Raw genomic sequence first — 17,689 nt, 5'->3', positions numbered from 1 at the left:
GGAGGACGACAACAGCAGCCAGCAGCAGCAGAAGAAGATAGATGGAGCGGAGGAGAAACAAAGAGACTTCAGAAGAATTTCTGGAAAAATACATAAAAACTGACGTCATGTCGGCTTTCTAAAGACGGGGACATTTGTTCCTCCCTGTATGAAGCAAGAACTCTTTCATCATGGTGAGTTTTCACTGTCGGAGACTTCTTTTTCCTGAAGATGGAGAGAATAACGGAGCGGGATTCAACGTTCTCCCGCAGCGTTACGCTTAGTAGTGACCGTCGGTTCCTGACTGAGGGTGCTGAAGGTGGTGTGAGCAGTTTATGCTGCCGGGTCAGTGGTTCTGGTTCTGGATTCACCTCGTACGTCGGCTCCTCCTGGTTCGGGCTTGTCTTCAGTTTTTGACATCATCGTTGGACAGTTTTAGGGACAAATGTAAAGCTTTAAAATGACTGAATAACTACTTATAACTAATTATTGCTATTTCCCCTCTAACAAAGTGTTCTACACATTCTTTATTAATACAGAGCAGCATTTTTTAGAACTAAATGCATATAATGAAATTAAATATTACATTTGTGTGCAGTAAACAGGAACACAATAAACACATCGTCAGGGCTTCCCCAGTCCTCCGAGAGGACTTTCTCTTTTCTCCACCTGGGAGATGTTTGTAAGACAGAAGGCTGGGAGCATCCTGGAATAATTCAGGTTTCCATCCTGCAGCGCTGATCACTGTCACACACGGCAACGTGTGGATGTGTCACAAGCCTGAGGGTTAACGTGATGGCGAGAAGGTTGCTGGACGGCGGAGCCGCCGTGCACGTCCATGTTTACTGAGTCCAGAGGGTTAGGATTAGGGTCTCTCAGGATCCCTGCTGACCTTTTGCTTCTGTTAGCCGGTGTAAATGAAGAGTTCATACATGAAGCGTCTTATGTGTCTCAGTCTGAGGAGGCTGCTGGAGCAGAGCTCCGCCCACAGGAGGAAGAGGAGGGAGGAGCAGCAGCAGTTAAAGATGGAGGAAGAGGAGGCCAGGAAGAAGAAGAAGAAGCTGCCATGGAAACCCCCAGTGCCCCCGTGTACTGTGTGTGTCGGAGACCAGACATCAACTGTTTCATGATGTAAGTAGTATGTTACTCTGCTGGTAAAGCGTGTTCCAGGGTCAACCTGTGTGTGACCTGTGTGTGTGACCTGTGTGTGACCTGTGTGTGTGACCTGTGTTTGACCTGTGTGTGACCTGTGTGTGACCTGTGTGTGACCTGTGTTTGACCTGTGTGTGTGTGTGTGTGTGTGTGTGTGAGACCTGTGTGTGTGACCTGTGTGTGTGACCTGTGTGTGTGTGTGTGTGTGACCTGTTTGTGTGTGTGTGTGACCTGTGTGTGTGTGTGACCTGTATGTGTGTGTGTGACCTGTGTGTGACCAGTGTGTGTGTGTGACCTGTGTGTGTGTGTGTGACCTGTGTGTGACCTGTGTTTGACCTGTGTGTGACCTGTGTGTGTGTGTGACCGTGAACTGTGTGACCTGTGTGTGTGTGACCTGTGTGTGACCTGTGTGTGTACGCGCCTCAGAGGATGTGACAGCTGCACTGAGTGGTTTCATGGAACCTGCATCGGAATTTCCGAAAAAGCCGCCAAAGCCATCCGGGTGTGGTTCTGTCCGTCCTGCAGAGGTCAGTGTTAAGTCATGACGAGTTCCATCAAACACCGATGTCACGTGTGTCATTGTGAACATTCACACACACACACACATGCGCGCACACACACATGCGTCTTTAGATCACCAAACAAACTCGCCCACTTTCCAAATGAGCCAAAGCAAGTTGCTATTTTCAAAAGTAACAGGTACCACAGCAGTACGACAACTGTTTGTGAGCTGTGTGTATGTAGTTTATTAGCATTGCGTTAGCTACAAGCTGTTTGTTGTGTGTGTGTCGGCCTCAGAGGCCTGTCAGCTGTGCAGTCGCTGTGACTCTTTCTTTCTCAGAAAAAGACCCATCTCTGGAGATCAAATACCGGCCCAAGAAAAACAAGGAGAAAAAGGAGACGGAACCGGAGAGGGAGGAAAAGAGCGACAGAGATGAGAGCTGCACTTCTCCACCCAAGACCGATAGAAGGCGGGGCTCTCAGGTGAGGGAGCGTCCATGTGGTTCTTACTGTGCACAATTACTCTGTTTCTGTGCTTGAACCGCTGCTGTGCCTTCTTCTACACACACCAACCACATGAACCGCTGCTGCGCCTCCTTCTACACACACCACCTCTGGTGCTCCCTCCACGCCTCACGGCGTTTCAACTAATCAGTGGTTCTGGTTCAGATCAAGCGCTCGGCCAGGATGTGCGGCGAGTGCGACGCCTGTCTGAGGACGGAGGACTGCGCTCAGTGCGACTTCTGCAAAGACATGAAAAAGTTTGGAGGGCCCAACAAGATCCGACAGAAGTGCCGGCTGAGGCAGTGCGAGGTCCGAGCCCGGGTGAGCGGCTGCATTCTCACCACCTTGGCGTCCGTGCAGACGTGTCCTCCATCTTAACAATGTGGTTGTTGATGACTGAGCAGAAGATGCTTCGCGTCAAAGACGAGGAGATAAGCCAGAGCGGCAGCAGGGGGCGTGGCCTATCCAGAAAATGGCCGGGACATCATACCGAGGAGGAGGAGGAGGAGGAGGAGGAAGACGAGGCATTCAGTGAGAGCGAGCTGGAGCTGTATGAGCAGTACAAAGCAGCTGGATACAGAGACCTGGTACGTGTGTGTGTGTGTGTGGGCGTGTGTGTGTGGCAGCAGCTGCCCCCTGTTGTCGTGTGATGCATCTTCCTGTTGCAGCTCTGGCACAGCGAGGACGAGGACCCTCAGCTGGACTCTCTGACCAAGAAAGCTGTGAAGGTCAAACATGTCAAGAGGCGAGAGAAGAAGCCGGAGAAAAAGGTGCGTTTGACCCCATGATGTCATCGGCGGCATCACCACGCATGCCACCTGAAACCGAAACTCTCCTGCAGAAGTCCGTCTCTGCACCTAAAGAGGAGGCCAAGCCTCGCCATCATAAAGCAAAGCAGCGGCACAGGGAGCGCGTGCGGCACAGCGAGCGGGGCGGGGAGAGCGGCGCTAAAGACGTGGGCGGGGCTCTGAGGCAGTGTCTGGGACCAGGATGTGTCCAGCCAGCAAGGGTCAACTCTAAGTACTGCTCTGAGGACTGCGGCATGAAACTGGCTGCTAAGTGAGCTCTTGGCGTCCTGCTTTACTGAAGAGCCTCACAGAAACTCCCCTTTAAATTCTCTCTGTCCTTTAGCCGCATCTATGAGATCCTCCCTCAGAGGATCCAGCAGTGGCAGCAGAGTCCCTGCGTAGCCGAGGAAATGGGCCGGAGGCAGCTGGAGCGCATCAGGAAGGAGCAGCAGGCCGCTAGGCTCCGCCTCACTCTCATGGAGAAGCGTTTCCATGAGCTGGAAGGCATCATCGCTGTGGCCAAGCAACAGCAAGTCCAGCACCACGAGGAGGTACCAGACAGGAAGTGACATAGCTCTGTGCTGTCTGCCTGTCTCTGATCAGTCCGCCTGTCTTCGTCCAGGTGACCGAAGGTGACGGTGATGACACCGACCTTCAGATCTTCTGCGTCTCCTGCAGTCATCCAGTGAACCCGAAGGTGGCGCTCCGACACATGGAGAGGTGCTACACTAAGGTTAGCCAATGCGGCTAAGCTCCAACGTCTGTGGAGGTCCCCGAGTCTGGGACTTGTGCCAGATCTGGGTCCGTTAACGTTAACGTTTTGTGTGTTCCACAGTACGAGAGCCAGACTTCGTTTGGGTCCATGTACCCGACACGTATAGAGGGGTAAGAACACACCTGTGCTGCCCAGCTGTGCGTCTGTGTGACAGCGTCTCTCTGTCTGCTTCAGAGCGACCCGGCTGTTCTGTGACGTCTACAACCCTCAGAGTAAGACCTACTGCAAGCGGCTGCAGGTGCTGTGTCCCGAGCACTCCAGAGACCCAAAGGTGGATGAGTGGGCGTGGCCAGCGGGGGTCCCGCCGCAGCGTCAAACACACTGACCCCCTGTCTCCCTGCCAGGTCACAGCCGACGAGGTGTGTGGTTGTCCTCTGGTCAAAGATGTCTTTGAGCCCACGGGCGAGTTCTGTCGCGTCTCCAAGAGGAAGTGCAACAAACACTACTGCTGGGAGAAGCTGCGGCGGGCGGAGGTGGACCTGGAGCGGGTCCGAGTGGTAACGCACAGCCAACTTCAAAGCCAGCGCAGCAGAAAGGTGCAGAAAGTAACCGCCCTTCCACCCGTCTCCCCGTCAGTGGTACAAGCTGGACGAGCTCTTCGAGCAGGAGCGCAATCTGAGGACGGCGATGACCAACCGAGCCGGGCTCCTGGCTCTGATGCTGCACCAGACCATCCAGCACGACCCCATCACCACCGACCTGCGCTCCGCCAAGGAGCGCTAGACCAAACGGCGGCGAGCCAAGGACGGCGTGAAGACATCGTCCGTGTCAGCGTCTCCGTCCCCTTCAAACTGCATCAGGAGGTCAGAATCTGAGGATGCAGGCAGAAGACGTGACAGCATCTCAGCTGGGTGTGTGTGTGAGAGAGTGTGTGTGTGTGTGTGTGTGTGTGTGTCTGGGAGTATTTGTGTGTGAGAGAGAGTGTGTGAGAGAGAATGTGTGTGTATGTGGGAGAGAGTGTTTGTGGGAGAGAGAGTGTGTGTGAGAGAGAGAGTGTGTGTGAGTGTGTGGGAGAGAGTGTGTGTGGGAGAGAGAGTGTGTGTGAGAGAGAGAGTGTGTGTGGGAGGGAGAGAGTGTGTGTGGGAGAGAGAGTGTGTAAGGGAGAGAGAGTGTGTGAGAGGGAGAAAGTGTGGGTGGGAGAGAGAGTGTGTGTGAGAGAGAGAGTGTTTGGGAGGGAGAGAGTGTGTGTGGGAGAGTGTGTGTGTGGGGGGGAGGGAGAGAATGTGTGTGGGAGAGAGAGAGTGTGTGAGAGAGAGTGTGTGTGAGAGAGTGTGTGTGAGTGTGAGGGAGAGAGTGTGTGTGGGAGAGAGAATGTGTGTGAGTGTGATGAAGAGAGTGTGTGTGGGAGAGAGAGTGTGTGTGCGTGTGAGAGAGTGTGTGTGGGAGGGAGAGAGTGTGAGGGAGAGAGAGTGTGTGTGAGTGAGAGTGTGAATGAGAGAGAGTGTGTGTGTGTGTGTGTGTGTGAGGGCGAGAGTGTGTGTGTGAGTGTATGTGTGGGAGAGAGAGAGAGTGTGTGAGTGAGAGTGTGTGTGTGTGTGTGTGGAGAGAGAGAGAGGGAGTGTGTGAGAGTGTGTGTGTTTGTGGGGGGAGTGTGTGAGAGAAAGTGTGTGTGTGTGTGTGTGTGTGTGTGAGAGAGAGAGAGAGAGAGAGAGAGTGTGTGTCTGAGAGTGTGTTTGAGTGTAAAAACATTTGAAATTGTTGAAATGTTTTTCCCCTCAGAAACAGAACAAAAACAGAACTGAGGGGAAAACTGGGGAAAATCCATTTTTCTATGTGACTCTTTTAAACAGTAAAATTTCATTCATGCAGTCTGAATCAATGACTATATTACCCAGAATCCTCTCGGTTTTCTGAATCAATGACTACATTACCCACAATCCTCTCGGTAACAGAGTTTCCTGTTGTGGACACACATTGAACAACCACCAGTTTTGATATTAACCGCATTGAGCACGCGCGTACATAATGTGGGATTTCTGAGGTAATAAATGAAGGAACTGACACAAAAACCACCAATTTTTGACATTCTATCCAAATGAACAGAAGCTTTCCCATGTCAGTGTTTTAAGCTGTTTTATTTTTTTATGTTGATTGTTGAAGCGCATCCTGTGGACGGAATAACAGAAAGACTCCATGCAGCTAAAACTCTAATACTGGTGTTTATATTGCACTTTTCTTATCTTGATGTTTTTAAAGTTCATTTTTGTATCATTTTGTATCTCAGTTATTTTTTTTAAGTTTGCATCTTTTCAGTGTTGCTGATCCTTCATTAAAAACGTATGTTTTATAAAAGTAATTGTGTATTTAATTTTAATATGTGTGCAGCTGCATTTACTAAAACAAAACTATTATTTTACCCTGTTTATTTCATATAACAGCTATTTTATCACTTAAACATATTTAAGACTAATCTTTTTGTTCAGCATACTGACATTTTGTAAATGAGTTGTAGACAAGATGGAATTACAAGGTTTTTTTTAAAAATCTTGTTACAAAATGACTTTTTTAATTTAAAAGAAACCAAACAAAAACGGAGAATTGAGCTATAGTGCAGGTTCGGGCGCATTCGTAGTGACGTCACAATCACGCGACACCGCGAATGCGCCCAAACCTGCGCTTAGCGGTGACGTTACAATCGTGCGACAGTGAGGCTTGTGTTGTTGGCGCTCGGAAACTGAAGCAAAAACGGTCTGTCCGTCTGTCCAGCGTCCGTAAGTCAAGTCTTGATTGGTTTGGGTCGCACGTAGTCAAGTCGATTAGCTGCCATTAAACACCGGTCCAGGTCCTGGTCGAGATCCAGGTCCAGGTCCTGGTCGAGGTCCAGGTCCAGGTCCAGGTCTCAGTCCTGGTCCAGGAAGCTTAATTACATCAGCCACAGGTTTATTCCTCAGATTGATGTTTATAACATATATAAAGTCAGATTGTTTTCCTGAAACACTGCTGGAAATCGGCGCTCAAATAATAATATAAATGACTACTAACCTTGATGCACCTAATAAAGGGGTTTCCTGTGTCCTGCTATAAGTGTTGGAACAGTAACAATTAATAATGGATAATAATTATCTGCAGCAGTATTCGTCTTTGTGTGTGTGTGTGTGTGTGTGTGTGTGTGTGTGTGTGGTGTTATTCTTATCTGCAGCTTGATCAGAGATGGATTCAGGAGACCCTCCAGATTCTGGACCAAAGCCAATCAGAAGGTCCCCCCGTCTGCTACCTCAGGTGCGCGTGCTCACACACACACACACACCCCTCTAACCATCCCAGCCCTGTGACATTTATCATCAAAGCTCTTTCCTAACCCTAACCTTCAAACAGCCTTTTGAAGTTGTGCGGACCAGCCAAAATATCCTCACCTCCTAGAATGTCCTTGCTTTGATAGTAGAATACGGATTTAGGTAAACAACAAGGAGCAGGTAAGGCACACACTCAGTGCTGACGACAGGAGGAACTAGCTTACCCAGAATTTCAGTGTCACAAGCCAAATATCAACCCCAAATTCCGGGTCTCAGAAAATTAAAATAGTTTGACCAAGTCCAATATTGGAGTCATTATTGTTATGTTCTAATTAGATAATGAACTCAGAGCTGTTGCTGCGTTTTTCTGAAGCTTTGAGGCGTTGATTTGAGTCGCGCATCCATTGAATCCGGAGGCCGAGTGGAGACCCGGTCCAAGCAGAATTTGGACCCACAACACTGGAAATACACCAGTCTCTATCATGTTTGAGTTCCTCTTTTGGAGTGAAATTACTGAAGTGAATCCACTTTCTGCTGCGATTCTCTGCTGCGATTCTCGACACCGTCTAGTATTTAAGGTTGTGGCCAGGTTCTTGGCAAGAAGGTTTCAGCTCAGCAGCTGTCAATCATCCACCAGACTCCGAGATTGACCCGCCGGCTCTCATCAATCTTTGAACAGTGTCTGTCCGTGCGTCTCAGCTGTATATCTGGCTGGGTTTGTGAGAAGACCTTCCTGCTTTTGTCTGTTCAGTGCAGCAACGTAAGTGTGAAGGGACGCAAGAAGGGAGAAAGCAGCCTACAGGAGGTGAAGAGGAGAGGAAGAATGGAGCGGAGCAGAGAGGAAGAGGAAGACTTGGACGACAGCCTGAAGACGCTGGTCAGGCTTCTGTCTTATCCTTCTAGAAATCTCGTACAGACACACACACACTCACAAATGTGTGTTTGTGCGCAGAATCTGTCCAGTGGGCCATCAGCCAGTGGAACGGGTCTGGTGTTCTCGGAGATCTTCACTCACCATGAGAACCTCTGGGATTCCAGGTGAACACTGTCATCGGAGGTAGGAAGCTGCTGCTCCTTGGTGCTAATCGTCTGTATTCTGGCGTTCAGTCATCCGGAGAGACCCGAGAGAGTGGCGTCCATCATGGAGCACCTGGAGCAACAGGACCTGCTGTCACGGGTCACCAGGGTGCAGGTCTGGTCCTTCATTTAACAGATAAATCTTTGTGATTATGGGACACATTTAAGTGACAGACCCTGTTCTGATTGGTCACCTGTGTGTGTTTCAGCCCAGAGAAGCTACAGAAAAAGAGCTGCTACTCTGCCACAGGTGAGTGTGCGCACCTGTCAGTAAGGATGAGCACGCTTGTGCACGGTCGCTATGAGGGCTGTTCTGTGGGTGTTTCTAGCCAACATTATGTGGATTTGATGAAGTCGACTCAGACCATGACGGAGGAGGAGCTGCACAGCCTGTCGGACAAATACGACTCAATCTACCTTCATCCGGTACGAACACACACACACACACACCCACACAGACAGACACACACACACACACACACACAGGGGAGAACATCCGTGTTTGCATTTGCTGTCACCTGCTCTCACTTGTGCTGATGTTTCAGGAGTCTTTCTCCGTGGCCGTGATGGCGGTGGGTTCGGTGCTGCAGCTGGTTGACCAGGTCATGACCTCCGAACTCAGGAATGGGTTCGCTGTGGTCAGGTAAGGTCACTGCTCGGTGTCCTGGAGGAGCAGAATGACCCTGTGAAGGCTTGATGTGTGTCTGTCCCTCCGTTAGACCTCCTGGCCATCACGCTCAGAAGGACCTTCCAAACGGTTTCTCGATCTTCAATAATGTGGCGATCGCAGCTCGATACGCTCAGACCAGACACTCAGTGAGCAGGTAGGTGCCTCACCTGAACGCCGCTCACGCTTCTGCTGTTGGAGCTACTGATGACGCGCTGTTGTCTGTGTGTCAGGGTGTTGATAGTGGACTGGGATGTTCATCACGGACAGGGCATCCAGTACCTGTTCCAGGAGGACCCCAGGTACCCCCTGAGCCCCATCTGGGCTACCAGCACGTATATTATGCTCTTATATCTGGCAAGCTCAAACCCTGTGTGTGTGTTTGTGTGTGTGTGTGTGTGTGTGGTGTGTGTGTGTGTTAGTGTGCTGTACTTCAGTGTGCACAGGTTCGAGCAGGGCTCCTTCTGGCCCCACCTTCCAGAGTCCGACAGCCATTTTGTTGGATCTTCAGGAGCTGAAGGCAGCAACATCAACCTGCCCTGGAACAAGGTGAGTCTGTTCTCCTGGAGCCCCCGAAGCTGCCGGTTGGGTTGTTATGGGGTCACCAGCAGGGCTGCAGAAGCTTCTAACGGCACCGTCCTGTCCTGTGTTTTGGCTCTTCAGACGGGGATGAAGGATGCTGATTACATCGCAGCGTTCCAGCAACTGCTGCTGCCAGTCGCTCACGAAGTAACACACACACACACCTGCTCTCTGCTCAACACCCACAGAATCAAAGTAATTGTCTCTTTGCTCAGTTTCAGCCTCAGCTGGTTTTGGTCTGTGCTGGATTTGATGCAGCAGCTGGAGATGAGAAGGTGAAGGACACACAGGTCTCACAGCACCAACAGCTGGATTGTGTTTAATGATTCCATCAGATTTAACGCCACCATGGAGACCAACACAACCCTGAAATGTAGCAACCGCCTGTTTCCTATTTTATCTCGACACACATGGTGATCGAAAACTCGGAAAACCTGCAGTGGAAATGCGTCTTATGTACTTTTCTTTCTCTTTAAGGAGCCGGTCTTCCTTTTCTCTTGCGCATCGTATAACTGCTGCTGTACATGATTGTGTGTGTGTGTGTGTGTGTGTTCAGGGGCAGATGTGTGTGCGGCCTCAGTGTTTCCACATCCTCACTCACATGTTGATGAGTTTGGCCGAAGGTCGACTTGTTCTGGCTCTCGAGGTAAAACATTAGTCCATGTTTATTTAGAGAATTTCTGCATTTCCCCTCATCTACAACATCTTAGAGCTAAATAGTGCAGCTTTACACATATTTATACATCTAAAAAACTGTCAGTTTTGTAGGGACAGGTGTAGAGACACACCATGAACTTTTGCCTTTTGATTAAGATTAAGATGTACTTTATTCATCCCTTTGGGGAAATTGAATCGTGAATGAAATTGAAAATTATGAATTTAAATCTGTGTGTGTGTGTGTGTAGGGAGGATATAACCTTCAGTCAACAGCAGAGGGCACTGCAGCGTGTGTTCGAGCTCTGCTGGGAGGAGCCTGTCCTCCTCTGGCCACGCCCACAGCCCCTTCTGACAGGTAACTCACTCAGAATGACCAAGTTGTCACATTGCCAGGTCAGTTTATCCGTCTGTCTGTGTGTCTGTGTGTCTGTCAGTGCTTTGCGGTCCATCTCTCAGACTCTCTCAGCCCTGTTCCCATATTGGCCTTCTCTGCAGATACTGGGTAAGTTTTTATTCTTCTCTTTTAATTACACTTTCATAGTTTAGCATCCCATAACGCATTGCAAAAGTAGTGGACACTGACCCGCAGAAGGAGGAGACCGATGGGATAGAGCCACCTGTGGGGGTACTGTTGTGGTACTGGTACTGCTGTGGTGGTACTGGTGTGGTTCTGGTACTGCTGTGGTGGTACTGGTACTGCTGTGGTGGTACTGGTACTGCTGGGATACCTGACCTCTCCCTCTCTCCCCTGCAGAAGGTGGCCCCTGGTCCACAGACGGTGTCCTGAGAACAACAAGTGCTGAACACACAGCAGAGCTCAGTAGCCACGCACCCTCTGTTGCCACAGCAACAGGCCTGGTTTATGATGAGCGCATGATGGAGCACCTGAACCTGTGGGACAGGTGAGGGACCAGAAATGTGAAAAGGTGACTGTCGTCACATGACCCTTCCCTTGTCCCTGCAGACATCACCCCGAACAACCACAGAGGATCTCTAAGATCTTCTCCCAACATCAGAAGCTGGGACTGGTGGACCGGTGCCGATCCATCCCAGCGCGCTTAGCAACGGAGGAGGAGCTGTGCATGTGTCACAGGTCCGGGTCGGATATTTGGCATCCACTCACTGATGTGTCCTCACAATGACCCTGTGTGTGTGCGTGTGTTTCCGTGTGTGTGTGTTTCCGTGTGCGCGTGTGTGTGTGTGTGTGCAGTGTGCAGCACGTCCACCAGATGCGTGCCACAGCCACCATGAAGCCCAGAGAGCTGCACAAACTGGGAGACGAGTTCAACTCCATATACATCAACAACCAGAGCTTCCAGGCTGCTCTGCTGGCTGCTGGAGGCTGCTTCAGCGGCGTGGAGCAGATCCTGGCGGGACAGGTAGCACTTCCTGTTTATGCACTTCCTGTTTCCTGTCCCTCACTAACGATGTGCTGCGCCCAGGTGAGGAACGGCGTGGCCATTGTTCGGCCGCCAGGTCACCACGCAGAGAGAGATTTTCCCTGCGGCTTCTGTTTCTTCAACACGGCGGCTCTCGCTGCTCGCCACGCCCAGAAACTGTCCCAGGATACACCGCTGCGCGTCCTTATTCTAGACTGGGACGTTCACCACGGCAACGGGACGCAGCACATGTTTGAGGACGATGACAGGTGAGGATGAGGACCAAAGATCGTGAGGTCAAGTTTGAGATGATGCCACGCTCCTCGTTTCTAGTGTCCTGTACATCTCTCTTCATCGCTACGACAACGGGGCTTTCTTTCCATCTTCCGAGGATGCCGCCCCTGACCGAGTGGGCGTGGCCAAGGGGGTGGGGTATAATGTCAACGTGGCGTGGAGCAGAGGACGGATGGGTGACTCTGACTACCTCGCTGCCTTCCACCATGTGGTCATGCCTGTGGCCACCGAGGTGTAGCACACACACACACACACACACACACTCTTCTTAACCTTGTTGTTGTTGTTGTTGTTACATGTCCTCACATGTTCTCTTTGCAGTTTAACCCCGACCTGGTTCTTGTGTCTGCTGGCTTTGACGCAGCTCGTGGGGACCCACTGGGGGGGTATCATGTGACTCCGGAGGGTTACGCACACCTGACCCACCAGCTGATGTCACTGGCTGGGGGGCGGCTCCTGCTCATTCTGGAGGTGTGTTTGGGTTCGAGGGGCAGTTGATGGGATTCAGCCCCTCTGCTGCTGCTGCTGAGCAAAGATGGAGACAAGAATAGTTGTCAGAGCAAAGCAGCAAAAGAGGTTCTTGCTAATCTCCCCTCTCCCCCCCTCCCCCCTCCCCCCTCTCCCCTCTCTTTCCCTCACTATCAGGGAGGTTATAATTTATCATCCATCTCTAAATCCATGGCAATGTGCACCAGCGTGTTGCTGGGTGACCCTCCTCCGGCTTTGCTCACACCCCTCCCACCCCCCCATCACAGCGCCGTGGCAACAATCAATGAGGTCATCCGATGCCACGCCCCCTACTGGCGGTCACTGAGGATCCACAGTCAGTACTCGGCGTCCTGCTCCTTGTGTTTTGCTTCCTTGCCAGTTTAAAATCAGAACTGGTGTTTTGCTCAGTCCCAGAGTCCGTGCGGGCCTCCCTGCCGTCTCCAAAGGATCATGGGAAACGTAGTTCCAGAGGAAAAGGCAGAAAGTCAGAGGAGACCAGAAGGGACAAACCTCCAATGTCCCCACCAGGACAGCGGGGCACTTTGGTTGTTAAGAGTCTCATTAGGTTCATTTCTGAATGAAGAATCATGACAAGTGATTTTTTCCGTTTACGTGATTTCTGGAACCAGGTGGACCAAAGTCTGGAGGCACTGACGCGGGGACTTGCCAGCTTGGACATCACTCAGACCGCAGCCAGTCCCTCTCCAGCTACGTCCACCCCAGTAGGAGGGGCCAGGCCGAAGGTCCACCGTAGCCCACAGATGCTCACCTGTGATCAGGAGGTGAAGGTGGAGTCACGGGAGCAGAGCTGCTCAGCACCGAGGTCCCAGCCAGAGGCTCAGGTGTGCAGGAGTCCTCAAGTCCTGAGTGGACCAATGAGGGAGCACACGGCTCTAATCTTTGTCCATGTCCACCTTTGTCTACCCATCCCAGGCTGCAGTCCAGCTGGCTGCCACTGGAAGTGGGTCTGCTGGTGGAGCTGGGCCGGGTCCAGAGGCAGAGGGTGCCTGTGGCGGGTCGGCCTCGCAGCACTCTATGGAGCTCACGCGTGGAGGACAAATCAATGTGAGTGAATCCAGCTGATAAACATGGACATCTGGCACGTTTGCTGTCCTCACCTGTCCAACCCCCTGTCCTCAGGCGCTGTATGTGGTGGACCCTCTGCCCTGGTGTCCCCACCTGGATGCCGTAAAGCCGCTTCCTCCCTCTGGTGTTGATATCTTTAAACCCTGTCAGGACTGTGGTTCTGAAGTCGAGAACTGGATCTGCCTCACCTGCTACCAGGTGACCCGTCTCACCTAGGGACGATGCCACAGGTCCCACTGAGGCGTCTCACCAGAGCTCTGTCCCCTTGCAGGTCTTCTGTGGCCGCTACGTGAACGAGCACATGGTGACTCACGGCGTGGTGGCGGAACACCCTGTGGTGCTGAGCTTTTCGGACCTGTCGGTGTGGTGCTACCTGTGCGAGGCCTACATTCACAACCAGGTGACAGTGGGACAGCAGGGACATCGTGACTGATGTTTGACCTGAGCAGAGTTGAGTCTAAAGCACTTTTCTGCTCCCTTCAGATTCTATTTGAAGCAAAAAACAGTGCTCACTGGGCCAAGTTTGGAGAGGAGATGCCTTCCTGGAGCTAAGAGGAGGACGGAGAGCGTGTCTTCCGCCGTTGGGACGGCCTGGCGCCAGCGGTCGCTCGGATCCATGAACTGCTGCTTTGTTAATTACAAGCAGAAAAGGAGTTTCTTTTCATTTTAGGTGCCAATCGGTGCTGAACAGTTTGATGTTATCAGATCTCGCAGCACAAAGAGAACCTGGAGCCCACAAGGCTCCGCCCACAAACACCAGCAGCTTCAAACGCAAAAGGTCACAGGTCAATGTGTGATGGTTCACCTCTGTTATTAATTTAATTAATCTGTTGTTTTTTTAAGTGACATCACCACAGAGCAATAATAATTCCAACATTCAGGAAAACAGAATTCACAGGAAAATGTGTCAGTTCAGATGACCAAAGCAGTTTGAAACGTTCTTGTTTGTTGCTGCTGTTCTGTGAGCCTTTTGGTCACTGGGTCACGTCGTGGGTCAGGTCAGACACACAAGGGTCCTGAAGACGCTGCCATCTTCATCACTCAAAGCTCTTCCTGTTGATTAAACATGTACCTCCTTCTGAGTGGGACGCTTTCTTCACAAATGCATCTGTGACCGAAGCAGCTCAGCTTATATCACGAATCCTCTATCACACATATTCAGTCTATATGGTGAATGATCACACTCCAGTACGGTGAAAAGGGTTTTCTGCTCGGCCTTCCGTTTCACCAGAGGGACTCGCTGCCCTTTAGGTTAATTTTCTTTGATCTCTGGAGCAGGATGGTCAAAGCATGGATCCTAGCATTATTTGTTGGCTTCTGGAGGTTTTTGGATTCACATTTTCCTCTGAAATCAGCGGAATCAGGTTTTCCTCTGTGCAGTTCCTGACTCGGCCTTTAGAGGGCGTCGACGCATCACGACGTCCAGGTTGAGCGGGATGATGATGATCCTCTGCACAGATTTATCTCCACCGCTGGATCCCCGTCGCATTTAAACAAAGGTCTAATTGTTGCTTCACACCGGGGCTGGAGGAGCTGCACCTCCCCCACCGCCTGTTATTCGCCTGCGGACAGACGGACGTCAGAAGCCGATCGGCTGCAGGTCAGTTTGGGTTCGGTTCTCCTGATTCACGGCGATCCAAACATAGAGATCCGAGATCGATGGTGTGTAACTCTCTCTCTCTCCGCGTGGGCGTCGCCGCGGGCGATGATGTAACCACGGCTGAATGTTTACTGCGGCTTTATGCTGATTGGAGCCTGTGATGGTGACCACGTTACCTGGCGATGAAGGATTGAAGGTTGTCGTGATTTGACAGCTGTTGAATTGTGTTTAACCCCCACCCCCACCCCCAACCTCCCAGGCATGGCAGCGTCCCCAGGCCTGGCCGACCTCTCTCGTCTCTATCAGACAGAGTTCGTGCGCAGCGCCCGGGCCGTCGGCGTCCTCTGGGCCGTCTGCACCCTCTGCTTCGCCATCATCCAGGTGGTTGTCTTGGTGCAGCCATCATGGGTTGGAACCACCCAGGGGCCGATGGGTCTGGCCCGGCCCAGCGGAACACTGGGCCTGTTTGAGGTGAGTCCGAACACCAGCTCACGGTTTAACACGTCCGCTGCGTCTTTGTCCACACACGCGTGCTTGTGTGTGTCGCAGGTGTGTGTGGAGTCGGACTGGCCGGTCCCAGACTGCCGCGGTGGTCTGTCCAGTCTGTCTCCTCTGCCCTCCTTCCAGTCGGTGGCGGTTTTGGTGGGAGTGTCTCTGTGGGCGGTGTGGACCAGCGTCCTCTGTCTCTGCCTCTTCAGGTTCTGCAGCGCTGCAACAGTTTACAAGATCTGTGCCTGGCTGCAGCTGACTGCAGGTCGGTTCCCAGTGCTGCCTGCTCCTGCTCCTGTGTTTTACCATTGCAGCTAAAAAACAACCTTTTTCACGCCACCATCGATGTCGTCTCCATGGGGAACTTATGTGTTTATTCAGTGGGCTTCAAACATTAATATGTGTGTGTGTGTGTGTCCAGGCTTCTGCCTCGCGCTGGCTTGTCTGCTGTTTCCAGACTCCTGGGAGAGTCCTGAGATGAGATCTTTGTGTGGAGAGTCTGTGAGTAACTTCAGATAAAATCATCTTGCAAATGTCCCGTCAGGAACCTTTGTGCTTATAAAAGTGAGTGTCAACAAGTCCATTAACTTGTCCCTCGTCTACCTGGTCAACTTTAAACCCTAACCTCAACAATAGTGCAGATTCTGATAAAAGTTTGGAGTTTCAGTGAAGAATCGCCCTCAGGTGGGCAGCTTCTCCCCAGGTAACTGCTCCGTTCACTGGGCCTACATCCTGGCGGTACTGGGAGTTCTGGACGCGGCCATCCTGGCCACGCTGGCGTTTGTCCTCGCCAACCGGCAGGACGCCCTCCTGCCGCCTGATGCCAAAGAAGGTGAGAACATGTGGAGCAGAGAAACGGTGAGTTGGGGTGTGAGCTAGCCTGAGCCCGTGTGTCTGTGTTTCCATAGTAACAGCTGGTTTGTTGATGTCAGCCTGAAGACCCGGTGAGTTTGTTTGTTTGCATCTTTACATCTTTACATCTATCGTCTTCATTATTATGATGTTCTTCGTCAGAGGAGGAAGAGGAAGACGGCGTCCCTCCACCGCGTGTCCTCACCATCACGTCTCCTGCCTCCTCCACGCTGCCGCGGTGGCAACAGAACCATGAAAGCACAGGAGGTTCTAGAGATTCGGACAGCCGTTCCTGACTTTGGCTTGATGTTTCGGAGCCTCGGTGTCCCATAAATGTGTGTTTCGTGGAGTATTTTGCTTTAAACGGTGCATCTCTGCCCCGTAACAGTAGTTTTGTATCTTGCTAAGTGTTTGACGCCTGCCTGCAGACAGCAGGGTCATCAGTTCCACCCCTCACTGTCCGGCCCGGCCCAGATGTCCGCCAGGCCACACTAATGCTGGCACTCTTTTCTCATCTGGCTGCTCGGCAGCACCACCCTCAACTGGTCACGATGCTTTTGAATGCACAAACAGTCCCGTTGTCAGGGTAACGCTCCGGTTCCAACCAGCTATTAAAAAGTGTTCGGTTATATAACCCTAGAAATGTTGTCAGTTTATCGCTAACGGGAACTTCGTACCCATTTAAAAGGTTAGTTATCGTAGGCAAGAATGCGAAGGCGTCGCCGTGGTAACGGCAGACAGTCCAACAGTCGCTGTGTTTGCATCCGTTCTTGTAACCTGATGTTGCTGAATGTTGTCGTTGTTTCGTCCTGCATGTCAGAACGTCGGGACTCACGTAGACGTCAGTGTTTAGACGCGTGTGGTGGCTGTAAACATGGTGAGTAGAGGAGTGAAGACATGTGGAAGACCATCCAACACGTCTGTCCTTTGTGTCAAAATAAAGATGTTAAAACAGTGTCTGACCTTTGACCTGGTAGCCTCAGCGACACCTGCAGGTAGAGGAGCTAAACCTCACCTGACCGGTTTAAACTGGTATCCTGAAGGACTCGGCACCCAGTGTGATGTCCACGAGTGTGGGGTCAAAGGTCACATTAAACATTCTGTACCATGGACTAAAGCTGGACATTCTCTGGTCAGCAGTGGCCTCTCAGCACGAAGGGCGCAGGTTCGAATCCCGTCAGGGCTGCTCTGTGTGGAGCTCCCATGTTCTCAATGTGTCGACGCGGCTTCTCCCCAGGTTCTTTAGGTTCTTCCCCCAAACAGTCCAAAAACCTGCATTTAGGGTGAATGGCTGTCCCCTGACCTGACCCCGCCCCTCCCTGTTGACCCCTTCAGCATGACCCCGCCCCTCCTTGGAGACCCCTCCAGCCTGACCACGCCCCTCCCTGGAGACCCCCTCCGGCCTGACCACGCCCCTCCCTGGTGACTCCTCCATCCTGACCCCGCCCCTCCCTGGTAACCCCTCCAGCCTGACCCCGCTCCTCCCTGGAGACCCCTCCGACCTGACCCCCCCCCTCCCTCGTGACCCCTCCGGCTTGACCCCGCCCCTCCCTCGTGACCCCCCGACCTGACCCCACCCCTCCCT

General features: G+C 51.9%; 3 protein-coding genes across 4 annotated transcripts in view; all 3 read left to right on the top strand.

Moving 5' to 3' along the window:
- The window catches only part of cxxc1a (CXXC finger protein 1a), a 6,225-nt gene extending 230 nt beyond the window's left edge, over positions 1-5,995 (top strand). Inside the window, exons 1-14 of the mRNA XM_057041358.1 lie at positions 1-173; positions 935-1,110; positions 1,558-1,658; positions 1,973-2,115; positions 2,302-2,457; positions 2,541-2,723; positions 2,805-2,906; positions 2,978-3,195; positions 3,268-3,475; positions 3,547-3,657; positions 3,760-3,809; positions 3,874-3,970; positions 4,044-4,196; positions 4,276-5,995. The exon at positions 1-173 is cut by the window's left edge and continues 230 nt beyond it. Coding sequence (XP_056897338.1) covers positions 171-173; positions 935-1,110; positions 1,558-1,658; positions 1,973-2,115; positions 2,302-2,457; positions 2,541-2,723; positions 2,805-2,906; positions 2,978-3,195; positions 3,268-3,475; positions 3,547-3,657; positions 3,760-3,809; positions 3,874-3,970; positions 4,044-4,196; positions 4,276-4,422 — 1,848 coding nt within the window. The 5' untranslated portion in view covers positions 1-170 and the 3' untranslated portion in view covers positions 4,423-5,995. The remainder of the gene's footprint in view (positions 174-934; positions 1,111-1,557; positions 1,659-1,972; positions 2,116-2,301; positions 2,458-2,540; positions 2,724-2,804; positions 2,907-2,977; positions 3,196-3,267; positions 3,476-3,546; positions 3,658-3,759; positions 3,810-3,873; positions 3,971-4,043; positions 4,197-4,275) is intronic.
- A 276-nt stretch (positions 5,996-6,271) lies between these two features.
- On the top strand, positions 6,272-14,245 carry hdac6 (histone deacetylase 6). 2 transcript variants are annotated; one of them, XM_057041319.1, is made up of 29 exons: positions 6,272-6,410; positions 6,839-6,918; positions 7,684-7,809; positions 7,885-7,970; positions 8,040-8,124; positions 8,219-8,259; positions 8,339-8,435; positions 8,555-8,652; positions 8,729-8,833; positions 8,910-8,978; positions 9,099-9,225; positions 9,340-9,405; positions 9,474-9,533; positions 9,815-9,904; positions 10,164-10,270; positions 10,350-10,417; positions 10,670-10,817; positions 10,880-11,008; positions 11,126-11,294; positions 11,358-11,563; positions 11,628-11,820; positions 11,910-12,059; positions 12,234-12,411; positions 12,486-12,622; positions 12,707-12,919; positions 13,011-13,142; positions 13,218-13,361; positions 13,435-13,563; positions 13,647-14,245. In XM_057041319.1, exons 2-29 carry the CDS (start codon positions 6,850-6,852, stop codon positions 13,713-13,715), a joined length of 3,291 nt encoding a protein of 1,096 aa, XP_056897299.1. In that variant the 5' UTR covers positions 6,272-6,410; positions 6,839-6,849; the 3' UTR covers positions 13,716-14,245. The 2 variants fall into 2 exon arrangements, with proteins under 2 accessions (XP_056897299.1, XP_056897300.1); XM_057041320.1 differs by having other exon boundaries at positions 6,370-6,410; positions 6,821-6,918.
- Positions 14,246-14,386: 141 nt separating this feature from the next.
- On the top strand, positions 14,387-17,061 carry lhfpl4b (LHFPL tetraspan subfamily member 4b). Its single transcript, XM_057041377.1, has 7 exons — positions 14,387-14,763; positions 15,023-15,234; positions 15,313-15,517; positions 15,674-15,753; positions 15,937-16,084; positions 16,161-16,196; positions 16,267-17,061. The coding sequence occupies exons 2-6, from the start codon at positions 15,025-15,027 to the stop codon at positions 16,187-16,189; spliced, it is 672 nt and encodes a 223-aa protein (XP_056897357.1). The 5' UTR covers positions 14,387-14,763; positions 15,023-15,024; the 3' UTR covers positions 16,190-16,196; positions 16,267-17,061.
- The last annotated feature ends 628 nt before the right edge of the window (positions 17,062-17,689 follow it).

This window comes from Takifugu flavidus, chromosome 8, assembly GCF_003711565.1.
Source record: "Takifugu flavidus isolate HTHZ2018 chromosome 8, ASM371156v2, whole genome shotgun sequence".
In the NCBI taxonomy this organism is placed as follows: domain Eukaryota; kingdom Metazoa; phylum Chordata; class Actinopteri; order Tetraodontiformes; family Tetraodontidae; genus Takifugu; species Takifugu flavidus.
Note: the sequence above shows the minus strand (reverse complement) of the source record. Positions and strands in the feature narration are given on the sequence as shown.

Bases quoted from the DNA above. Each gene is read 5' to 3' on its own strand.
- lhfpl4b (XM_057041377.1), top strand. From the start codon at position 15,025: ATGGCAGCGTCCCCAGGCCTGGCCGACCTCTCTCGTCTCTATCAGACA. The intron at 15,518-15,673 runs GTCGGTTCCCAG...GTGTGTGTCCAG, and splicing joins CTGGCTGCAGCTGACTGCAG to GCTTCTGCCTCGCGCTGGCT. The intron at 15,754-15,936 runs GTGAGTAACTTC...AATCGCCCTCAG, and splicing joins GATCTTTGTGTGGAGAGTCT to GTGGGCAGCTTCTCCCCAGG.
- hdac6 (XM_057041319.1), top strand. From the start codon at position 6,850: ATGGATTCAGGAGACCCTCCAGATTCTGGACCAAAGCCAATCAGAAGG. The intron at 8,436-8,554 runs GTACGAACACAC...CTGATGTTTCAG, and splicing joins ACTCAATCTACCTTCATCCG to GAGTCTTTCTCCGTGGCCGT. The intron at 8,834-8,909 runs GTAGGTGCCTCA...TCTGTGTGTCAG, and splicing joins ACCAGACACTCAGTGAGCAG to GGTGTTGATAGTGGACTGGG.